Below are 12,622 nucleotides of genomic sequence, written 5' to 3'. Positions count from 1 at the left end.
AAATTATTATTTTAATAATTATTACTTTGTATTTTATTATAATTCTTTTTAGTGTATTTACTTAAAAAATTTTTCTATGTGTGACTGTGGATTTTCATGGATGAGTTCAGGAACTGTGGTTCTTTTCTCTAAATTATATATATATATATATATATATATATATATATATTTGTATATTGTAAGAAATGAGATGACAACAGCAACAACATTTTTACTATGATTATTAATAAAGATGTAAAGATCATATTAACAAACACACCACCACCACCATCGCTATCACCACCACTTTTTAAAGACATCGACAGCATTAATTTGGATGAGATCAGCAATGACATTTCGCTTTGCTTTTGCTATAGATTTTTATGTAGAAAATATATGAAAAATGGTAACAACAGTGACAAGGAAAAGCAATAATAAGAATGACATGATATCTTGTCATATCCATAACGACTGCAACGACGATGACCACCACTATCATCATCATCACCACCACCACCATCAACAACAATGTGCCAAAGAGGAACGCTTCTACACAGTTGCTCAATCTGCTTAGAATAGCAGCCATATCTTCCCTCAAATCAGCCTTCACTGCCTACTGTCTTAATATTATGGCAAGAACCCATTTGATAAAACAGTCCTAGATTTTTCCCTACCTAAACAGACAGTTTGGTCAAGGCTTGGATGCCTTTGAGTATAAGTCTGTCAACCAGGGACAACTTGGGGGCTAAACAACAACAACAAGAACAACAATAACAACACTACCAACAATGAAAACATCTACAATACAAAATGTGTCATCAGATATACTCATATTTCAATAACAACGACACCTATAAAATCATTATGCCATCACAAACATCAAACCAATACACCCAGCTATGCATTCAAATATATAGTTTTCTACACTCGGCACAAAGCCCAAAATTTTTGGGGAGGGGGCCAGTCGATTAGATTTACCCCAGTATGCAACTGGTACTTAATTTATCGACCCCAAAAGGACAAAAGGCAAAAGTTGTCCTTGACAGAATTTGAACTCAGAACGTAAAGACGAAATACCGCTAAGCATTTCACCCAGCATGTTTACGTTTCTGCTAGCTCGCCGCCTTGATACATTCAAACGTATAGCCAAAAGAATCTGTTGGTTAAAAAGATCCAAATGATATACACAAATATATCATAATATAATATGTATAAGCAAGGTGGAGTGAACTGGCAGAATCGTTCGTAGGCTGGGCAGAATGTTGAGTGGCATTTTGTCTGTCTTTACATTTTGGGTTCAAATTCTACTGAGGTCAACTTTGCCTATCATCATTTCAGGGTCGATGAAATAAGTACCAGTTGAGCACTGGGGTCAATGTAATTGACTAAACACCCCACCACAATAACTGCTTTGTGCCAAAATATGAAACCAATATAGTATGTGTGAGTATATATATGTATATATATGTATATATATATATATATATATATATATTTACAGGGTGTCCACAAGGTCTGGGTTCATGGAGTAAATAAAATCATAACATAAACAATTAAATATAAGAAATAATTTCTTAAAGTATGTGTTAATTGCCATGTACCCAGACTTTGCGGACACCCTGTATATATATATATATACATATATATATATATATATATACTTACACACATATTTATGAATATATACAAATAAATCATATAATATACATATATATATATAACATATACATATCTGTGTGTGTGTGTGTGTGTATGTGTGTGTGTGTGTGTATGAAATCCAATCTTTCGCAAATAAATTTTTGGCTTTTAGCATAATGTTTTTCGTAAAACTGAATCTAAATGATTAAAATATGTTGACTCCTGAAGACTCCTCTTCTCAAAATACAACAACATCAACAACAACAACAACGACAATAATAATAATAATAATAATAATAATAATAATAATAATAATAATCATAATAATAATGATAATAACTGTTTCTTACATCGACCCATAGCTATAAATCTGGTGGAAGGGGTTAGTTGATCATATCGAACCCAGTATTTGATGAATACTTTTTCTATTGAACACTTTATTTTATTGACCCCCCCCCCTCCACCTCCACCGAAGGTAGAGTTGACTTCAGTAAGATTTGAACTTAAAACGTAAACAGCTGAAACAAATTTTGAGAGTTGGTAATAAAAAGGAAATATGTTTGATTAATATAATTGTTATTTGAATTATTATTCAAATGCAGCTCTGATTGACTTTACCATCCATCTTGCAGATTTGATGAAGTCAGTATTAGTCAGGTACTTGGCTTTATATAATCATCTATACCAGCTTCTCCCCAAAGTTTCTTGTCTTACGCCTATGTGAGAAATCTTTCTATTTATCTGATGTCCTTGGTGAGCTGGCAGAATCGTTAGCACACTGGGTGAAATGCCTAGCGGTATTTTGTCTGTTGCTACGTTCTGAGTTCAAATTCAGCTGAGGTTGATTTTGCCTTTTATCCTTTTGAGGTCGATTGAATAAGTACCAGTTGAACACTGGGGTTGATGTAATCGACTCACCACCCCCAAATTGCTGCCCTTGTGGCAAAATTTGAAGCTATTATTATTATTATTGGCCTGGCAGTGCTACAGGGGAAGGGGTTTTGCCTGTTTGGGATAAACTTCCCAAGCATGGTTGTGGAACCACCGGCAAATGAACCTGTCTGAGATGCATCCAGGGTGATGAAACTACCAGGCACACACTTGTTCAGTGTCTATGTAATGCTAATTTGTAGATTTAAGTTGAACAGATGTTATCATATTTGTGACAGATTAGTCAAGTCAATCAAGAAGATTGATCTACCACCTTTCTTTGGCTAAGAAGAGTGGTTAGTCTTTCTTCTGTCTAGTGGCTATGGCAAAAAAAATTGTGTGGTGGATATTGTTGAAAGGTTCGAGGAGTGAGTTTTTTCCTCTCAGGTCAAGACCTAATCAACTTTGTCTACTACAACTCGAAGAGGAAGATGCGTGTAGCAGAGGAGGTGTTGCTCTCCAGTAAAGTTTATGAAAGGTGGACGAAAATGACAAAAATTGGCCTGATTAATTGGTCCTGCATTAACTATACAGCTATAGATTCGTAGCAAGAATTGCAAGAAGGCGTTTGCCTTTAGTGCAACCAGGTAATTTGGGACTGTGTGTGTGATGTCTCATATTACCCAAAGTGGTTGCTCCCCTATTTAGGGGATACTTTCTTATTCTTATTTTGTTCTAAACTGTTATTGCTATTTATTAATAATGTCATTGTTTTGTTGATCTCACCCATTCACTTGATGTAAATCCCCTCAACTGTTTCTTGTTTTCTTTGCCTTTGTACTGTCCCCAATGTTCTGGGCCCTTGTGGCCAATAAAAAGAGGCCTTGTACCTATTTAAGAAATTATTTTTATTATTATCCTTATTATTGATATCATTGTTTTACATCCACTTTTTTCCATGGCTTGGACAAGTCTTTTCCAGCGGTGTATCACTACATATTTACAGTTTCTTGCAATCTCCATAACATTTGATATTCTGAGATTAATTTTATGCACTTCTTTCCATGTCTCTCTCTCTCCCGCAGGTTCCCTTCTGGTAGATTACTTGACATTTCTTTATCCAGCTGTCATGTTCTATAAATAGTACATACCTTTTCTTTTGAACTTGGTACACCTGATATCTTATATACCCAGGATCTCATGATTGCAAAGAGGGCTTCTTAACCATTTGGTTACCCTGAAACTACAGCAATGATTAATGTGACAAGCCTAGAATCAAGCATACTCATTGCATTCAGGGCTTGTCAATCATGACTTTGGTATAAGTAACATGGCTCATCTGAATAAATACAAGGACTTGGGAACATTCTACTAGATCTATAAGATATCTATTATAAGAAGTTGAAATAGGGAAGAGAGAGAGAGATAGAGGGAGAGAGAGAGAGAGAAAGAGAGAGAGAGAGAGCACTTTTATCTTCATTTGGATGCTGTTAAAGTAAATGGCAAAGCACCAATAGCGGATACTTTAATCATTTATACACCAACCTGCTTGAGACCACCTGTAATAAAGTGCTCATATTTAAAGTAAAATCTCATTATAGAAATAATTTTAAGTTTCAGTTGGTCAACCCCAGTATAATATTCTCTGAGTGGCCACAACCAAGATGTACTTCACCACACTGGGAATCTCTGTTCCATTTCCTGTGATAAGTTTTCCATTTCATGTTGTGTATCTCTGTCAACATAATTATAGTTGAATAGATTTTGTCCTGTACCAAGGTGCAGATGTCTCCAAAATATAACATCAGATATGGCCAGACGTTTGTCATGATAGCCATTATCAATAGACCCTCTCTTTTGTTGTACAACAATAAGCAAAGATGGGTGGGATGTGACCTCTACGATCCTGTGCCCTCATGAGAAGCTGAGTACACATATCAATCATCATCATCGTTTAACGTCCGCTTTCCATGCTAGCATGGGTTGGACGATTTGACTGAGGACTGGCAAGCCAGAAAGCTGCACCAGGCTCCAATCTGATCTGGCAGAGTTTCTACAGCTGGATGCCCTTCCTAACGCCAACCACTCGGAGAGTGTAGTGGGTGCTTTTACGTGCCACCGTGATCTTGAAACTGCTTCATTGTCCAGGTTCCCCCACTTTGAAAAGAATGCTCTCTACACTTGCTGGATTTAAAATATTTGATTGCCATTATCTAAATTTATTGGTATCTTTAAGCTTTATATAACACTTGTTTTTGGAAGCTGATTGGTGCTTTTTACATAAACTAATTGACTTACTTCCTTGGTTGTTGTTGGCACTCCGTCGAGGGTTCCAGTTGATCCGATCAACGGAACAGCCGGCTCGTGAAATTAACGTGCAAGTGGCTGAGCACTCCACAGACACGTGTACCCTTAACATAGTTCTCGGGGATATTCAGCGTGACACAGTGTGACAAGGCTGACCCTTTGAATTACAGGTACAACAGAAATAGGAAGTAAGAGTGAGAGAAGGTTGTGGTGAAAGAGTACAGCAGGGTTCGCCACCATCCCCTGTCGGAGCCTCGTGGAGCTTTAGGTGTTTGCGCTCAATAAACACTCACAACGCCCGGTCTGGGAATCGAAACCACGATCCTATGACCGGGAGTCCGCTGCCCTAACCACTGGGCTATTGTGCCTCCACACTTCCTTGATATTAGAAGTAAAAAAATACAATATTAAGAGTAGGGTAAGCAAGGTGGTATAGTAGAAGCACCAGTCCAGGTGCATAGATTGGCGAAGTTGGTACATCAATGGACAAAACGGTTTGTGATATTTGTTGTTAGCTCTTTATTCTTCTTAGTACCCAAGTGGGTACTAAATTTGTCTGTATCTAACTGAAAAGATTTTATACTGTAAAACTTTCCTGAAAGATGGCGACTGGAACCATCATTGTACTCTCTCATGGCTGTTGCATGATAAGCACATAGTGCTTGTCAATGAAGTCCCTAAGGATCATTCATCAATTCTTCCCTTCTATTTATTCTGTATTCAAATCATGCTAGGGGTCAGTCTTATTGGGTTTGGCCAAAATTAAGTACCAGTAATATAAATTGCAATCAACTATTATTTCTATGCCACAAAATTTGACCTAGAACACAAAGAAAAAAAAATATTATTTTGAGAACTGCAGAGTAATGTCTTAACAAACAAAATATATAATCTGGTTTTGATTCTCAGTTATAGCTATCTCACTTTACTTAAATTGCTAATCCTTTAATCCAAGGCTTCATACCTACTTAAACAAGCAATATTGATTAATGACCTTGGGAAAAGTCTGTATGTAACATCCTCTATAGAAAGCAGGCTTCACAGAGGAAAGGTCTACAATTTGTGCTTAGAAATAAAATAAAAAAATCAATTTCTGAGATAATTTTTTAATGTCTATACATATACATACACACACACACACATATATATATATATTAAACAGAAAGAAAATCCCCGCAAATTAGATTTTCCTAAGTTGAATGTTGATAATCTGATTGTTGTATGACCTGTAACTTTGATCTACATTTTATTTTACACTTTAAAAGTATCAAAGAGCTGGATGAGCAAATGAGGTAGTTTTTACACAACTGCTTCTCAAATGAAGCTCTGCAAGGGGTATTTAGGTGCATCGTTGTTGTTGTTGGCACTCCGTCGAGGGTTCCAGTTGATCCGATCAACAGAACAGCCTGCTCGTGAAATTAACGTGCAAGTTCACAAAGTCGTAGGTGTTTTCGCTCAATAAACACTCACAATGCCCGGTCTGGGAATTGAAACCGCGAGTCCGCTGCCCTAACCACTGGGCCATTGCGCCTCCACAACAGAATATCAAAGGTGTGACAACTGACAGGAGAGAAAGCTGCAGCAGCACTTAGTTGGTACTTCTTTCAGCTGAGCTGACAGGAGCAACCTTGCTCAAGAGCACAACATATTGCCAGTCCCTGGAATCAAACCCACGACTTTGTGAACCTAACCAGTTGTCTCTGCACCTTCAATACTGATGTCTTGCACAATTGAATACTGAAGATTGAAGCAACTGCTTCAATCTTCTATCATACAAGACAAAAATAGCTGTAGTGCACTGAGTCCTGTACACAATAAGCTCTGGGTACATGGAGTAAATTTTTGTTTTAATGTCTACTTGTCCAGGATTGTACAGGATTCATTGAGATAGATTTTCAATGATTTGATGCTCTTCTTCTCACCGACTTTCACCTGTTTCCAAGCAAGGTAATATTTTCTGATGCTCTGCACAGGTTTTCGCAAAAGATTGCTAACAAATGATTGCAAACAGTGCTCAATGTCAGGATAAGGAGACATACACACACATAGTGTAAATCTAATCGTTAATAGAATATGAACAACACAAGAGGAACAAAGTTTGACAAATATGGTGTTGGCTGAACACTTTAATGTCAAGAAAAAGTGTCTTAACATTTTGGATGTTAATCCTTTAACCCTTTAGTGTTTAAACCGGCCATATCTGGCCCAGATATTCTACATGTTTTATATTCAAACTGGCGATATCTATTCTCTCACACCTAACCTACATTGACATTCTAAAAATAAACAATCACATCATTGAAACCTCAAAGCTATAAGATAAGGCATGATTAATTCAAAACAATTTGAGTGAAAAAGTATTACATTTAACAGAGTAATCTGAACACTAAAGGGTTAACAGAAGTGAGACAGAAGCATTGAAGGAGTAAGAAAGGCAAATAGTTGGGGCTATAGTACAAGACGCTTATCGAAAATGCTGTGGTTGTGAAGCAAACATCTTAATCACATGGTGATGTTTGTACATATCAGGACAAAAATAAAGAGCAGGGTTTGGTCACAACTGGATGCTGAATCAGAGTTAACCTAGGGTTAAATAGCATCAACTAGGTTGCAAACTTTGTTTCTACACAATGATACTTATTACTATCAGGCAATATCTCTCTCCTCACCTCATTTAGAAAGTAGTTGTAGTAACCTGACTGTAAGGATTTAGTTCACAATACTGGTGAATGCCCTTTTCTGACATTGAAAGACTGCACTAATATCATGGAAGTAGATTAATTCTAAGCCTAATCTTTGTCTAATTTTACCAGATATTTCATCTCTGGTGACAGTTTGGTTTAACAGATATCACGTAAATTTTTACTTTAGCCAGCTGATGTATAAATCTATTATTAGCTATTACTGATGTGCTAATTTGCCAACCTTAGATGATCATCAAGTACAGTACAAGGGGACATGCACACATGCATACACAAAAGCTCCACCTTTATTTGAGTATTCAAGCTATTGTAAAGGGTCATTTGAACTTTAATTTTATAAATTATTTGTTTTTGACAAGGTAAAAAGCCTACTTCTGTCAAAGAAGGACACATTTATAAATTTCATAATTAATAGGCGTAGGAGTGGCTGTGTGGTAAGTAGCTTGCTTACGAACCACATGGTTCCGGGTTCAGTCCCACTGCGTGGCACCTTGGGCAAGTATCTTCTACTATAGCCTCGGACTGACCAAAGCCTTGTGAGTGGATTTGGTAGACGGAAACTGAAAGAAGCCCGTCATATATATGTATGTGTGTGAGTATGTGTCTGTGTTTGTCCCCCCAACATTGCTTGACAACCGATGCTGGTGTGTTTACGTCCGCGTAACTTAGCAGTTTGGCAAAAGAGACCAATAGAATAAGTACTAGGCTTGCAAAGAATAAGTCTTGGGGTCAATTAGCTCGACTAAAAAGAGTGGTGCTCCAGCATGGCCACAGTCAAATGACTGAAACATGTAAAAGAGTAAAGAGTTAATTTATGTCCCAAACCCCAGATTAATAATGACAAAGTTATTTTACTAAATTCTTAATTATTTAAAAAATTAAATGAACTAAAAGCAGTGCATTTCAACAGAAATATGTTAACAAATGGGTTAACAACCTGAAAAATGATAATTAATCAAAAAACAATACAATTAATGATGCAGTTGATTGTTTGACTTAAGAATAAGTAAAACGTCTGCTTCAAATTTGAAACAACTAATTCATATAAGTAAGAGAACAAACTATTAAAATGTACACAAAGTCAAAGACAAATGAAAAGACAAAGTAGTTATAGAAGAAAAATAACAAAAACTTTAATTCAGTCTTTAAAGTCAAATACACACAGATAAAAATTCCATTTAATAGGCTGATGGCCTATCTAAGAATGATTTCTTTTTTACAAACTCTTTTTTAATGAATCTGTTCTCTCTGTAAATCTTTGGTTGAGTTAATGAGTGTTTTGTTTTCTTAGACTTATCAAAAAGAAAACCATCGTAAGGTACAAGCACATGGCGTCCTTTTAGGAGTCGTTTCCATATAGTTTCAATGCCTCCTTTTGTTAGTATGCGTCTATGAAGACTATTCATGTGTATGCGTTTCCATACATTTGGTTTGTACTTGACAACTTTCTTACATCGCACTGATTGCTGCAGAACAGCAGGATTTTGGTCATTCTGTGTTAAAATAGTTCCATGGCTTGGATTTACAGCAGCCGATGCGGTAGGAAGTAAGTTTGTTCCATTTGTCAAAGATGAGGGAAGATTTCTGCACAATGTTGAGAAGTAATTGATGGATCTGTCCCATGTGAAAAATAAAAAAAGAAATATGAAATATAAAGTTTGGTTACCATGTACAATTTGTGATTTGCAGGTGAAAATACATAATTTTAAAATGAAAATCTTATGTTCCAGAAAATTGATTTAGGACAAAACCTTATATGGAGCACCAAGGTTCATGTGGACCCTGGTTGAGAACCACTGATCTAGGACTTCACCATCTAATTCATCCTTTCCCTTTTAAAATTGTATGGTGCAAGCTGCTAATTCTAGTAAGCCAAGTGACTATGCAGTGACTTGAGTAAGTTTTTGTGTGTATAAGTCATCATCATCATCATCATCGTTTAACATCTGTTTTCCCTGCTGGCATGGGTTGGACGGTTTGACTGAGGTCTGCTGAGCCAGCAGCTGCACCAGGCTCCAATCTGATCAGGCAATGTTTCTACAGCTGGATGCCCTTCCTAATGTCAACACTGAGTGTAGTGGATACTTTTTATGTGCCGCCAGCACAGGAAGGCCTGGCATTGATCACGTTCGGACAGTGCCTTTTTACGTAACACCGACATGGGGGTCAGTCGGGGGTACTGGCATTGGCCACGTTTGGATGGTGCTTTTTATGTGCCACTGGCACGAGAGCCAGTCAGGGGGCACTGGCATCAGCCACATTCGGATGGTGCTTTTTACGTGCCACCAGCACAGGAGCCACTCAGGCAGCCCTGGCGAAACAATTTCTCTAAATTGCAATAATAAATTTTTGCTTCAAATTTTGGTACAAGGCCAGCAGTTTTAGGGAGGAGTTAAATTGATTACAATGACCCCAGTGTTCACCTGGTACTTATTTTATCGACTCTGAGAGGATGAAAGGCAAAGTCAACCTCGGTAGAATTTGAATTCAAAACAAAGATGAAAGAAATTCTACTAAGCATGCTAACAATTCTGTCAGCTTGCTACCTTAATTGCAATACTAATTATTAATGTTAAATGAAAGTCAGTGAATCGGTAGAATCGTTAGAGTATCGTACAAAATGCCATTGCAGTATTTAGCATTCATGTACAGAGTTCAAATCCTGCTGATGTTAATTTTGGCTTTCATCTTCTGGGATCCATAAGTGATATTTCTTAATCAGCTATGTGTTAAGATCCAGCCAGAGTCAACTTTGTTTTTCGTCCTTTTGAGGCCGAGAAAATAAATATCAATCAAATACTGACATTGATGATAGTGTCTTAGTATTCTACTCAAAACTGCTGGTGTTGTGCCTAATTAGAAATCATTATTATAACCAACAAATGACTAATTGTTTTATCATCCGAAACTTAACCATTTGCAGGAAACTGATTATTTAATTACGTCTACTCTGTACATGTACTTATAGATGGTAAATTTTAACGACTACAAAATGTAATACATTCGTTCTGTTTGGAGGGAGAGCTACATGGTTTAAACAACTGACTCAGCAAGAAGTCTGTTATTTTAATGAATAAATCCGACAGATACGGTGTCAAAATATCAAAAATGAATCGGATAACGTAATATGAAGGGTAGACAATCACATATGCTTAGAAACATATGTCAAGAGTTATTTCCCCTATTAGCTGAGGCTTGATCAATATTAATGGGCTAGCCTTAACGAGTAATACAAGAAATGAAAGCATTTTACATAGCATCTTATATATATATATATATATATATATATGTGTGTGTGTGTGTGTGTATATATATACACACACACACACTCAGAAGTAAATGTACTATGTATATAAATATGTTTACTTTCCATAGATTGATTCTTAATTTTTAGATGAGTAGAAAGGTGTCCCAAATTTATATTTACAAATAGTTTTTGTTTAGCTCCAGGTTAGCGTTTATCAAGCAGGTCTATGACCATTTGGAATTTTTTTTAGGGTAACACAGGAGTAAGTAAAAATAAAAAAAACCCATCCTGAAATTATATCTTTTCATATACTCCAAGGGCTTCAAGAAGTAGTTAATAGCTTCAGTTACTTAGGAAATTTAATTAGGTATGGAATTGGGTGTTTTGAGAGTAAAGTTACCAGAGTAAGAACAGGGAAAGAAAATGTTCAGGGAGCAGTTACATATGCTGGCAACAAAGAGACTTTTGAGTTAAGGGTAGATTACATAACCCTTTTTTGAAATGTGTTGTTGTATAGACGTGAAACATGAGCACTGGATGCAGCGTATGTGCAAAGGCTTGAATGAAATGAGGCAGATATGCTTTACGAGATGTTAATATTAGTGTGCATGGACACTCATGCCAGTGTCATATAAAGACCAAGCCAAATCAGACTGGAATCTGGTGCAGCTTCCCTGCTTGCCAGCTCTGGTCAAGCAGTCCATCCCAAGCCAGCATGGAAAACGGATGTTTGATGATGATGATGATGAACAAAGGAGCACAAACGAACTGAGAGTAAAAAAATATTGTGTACAAGACTGTATTGGTTTGGACATGTGATGTATATGAAGGATGATAACAGGATAAAGAAGTGCCAAGTAATCTAAGTGGAAGGAACCAGCAGAAGAGGAAGACCAAAGGCATGGGAAAAAGTCAAAGACAGATCTTGAGAGGCTAGAACTCATGGAAGAGATGACAAAGGATTGCAGCAAGTAGCCAGGCATAGTGAAGACCTAGCCAACCCATGCAAGAATGGAAAACTGCACATGATAATGTAAGGATGATAATAGTGTATCTAGATATGCAATAAGCAATAGGTCCGTCCTTTCTTTTTTCTAAGACTATTGAGTGAGACTCGACTGTTATTTTTTGTAGGCTGAGTGTCCTTGGAGAGGGTCTTCTATCGGTCTGCTTGTGACTATTTTATTGGTTACAGGAAGATAAAACCTAACAGTAGGCCAGTAATCGATCATGCTAAAGATTTTATAACACTAAAATTATGTTCTCACCCATTATTCTAAGAACTAAAAAGAAAAAAAAAAAGTTGATCACAGTTCCAATGCTACTGACCACTAGTCTGTTTGATCAGAATTGACCTGGGTAAAGAACGACAGCCTAGAAAGCATGCCATGCAGGAAATGTATGCAGTTGCAAAATATGAATGCATAATGCCCTAATGGTTACTTTATTAGCAATCTCAATTACGTGGAAAGTTGAGGAAAATTTCTTGAAACAAAAGTACCAGTCACCTGAATATATATCGGACTCTCTCAACTTGAACAACAATGATGCTGACCAAGTATTACTTCTCAAGATGAAGCAATACTTGCAATGGGGGGGGGGGGGAAATAACGAGAAATCAAAAATTACTCACTTTACCCCGGTTACTAATTTTGCCCCACCCACTATTAAAAAAAACGTAAAAACTGTTTGTGTTCTTTGGAGAAGAAAAGAAATATAGATTAGAACATGCGTGAATTCATAATTTGCTGGAGCTACCTACTGGACACTAGCAGCGGGAAATTTAGACAGTGTCACGTGACAACTTGCTGGGGCAGCCCGCTGGAGCCTAGCAGCAGGTATAAAAAAGGGGAATTTGACAAGACAGTCAGTTGGACGC

The 12,622-nt window shown here is 36.9% G+C and overlaps 1 protein-coding gene across 1 annotated transcript in view; it reads right to left on the bottom strand.

The window, feature by feature from the left end:
- Positions 1-8,604: 8,604 nt before the first annotated feature.
- Positions 8,605-12,622, bottom strand: part of LOC106869483 (uncharacterized) — a 4,944-nt gene continuing 926 nt past the window's right edge. Inside the window, exon 2 of the mRNA XM_014915241.2 lies at positions 8,605-9,110. Within this exon, the coding sequence (XP_014770727.1) occupies positions 8,675-9,110 (436 nt within the window). The 3' untranslated portion in view covers positions 8,605-8,674. The remainder of the gene's footprint in view (positions 9,111-12,622) is intronic.

This window comes from Octopus bimaculoides, chromosome 6 (genome assembly GCF_001194135.2).
Source record: "Octopus bimaculoides isolate UCB-OBI-ISO-001 chromosome 6, ASM119413v2, whole genome shotgun sequence".
Lineage (NCBI taxonomy): Eukaryota > Metazoa > Mollusca > Cephalopoda > Octopoda > Octopodidae > Octopus > Octopus bimaculoides.
This window is presented reverse-complemented; position numbering and strand designations above follow the sequence as displayed.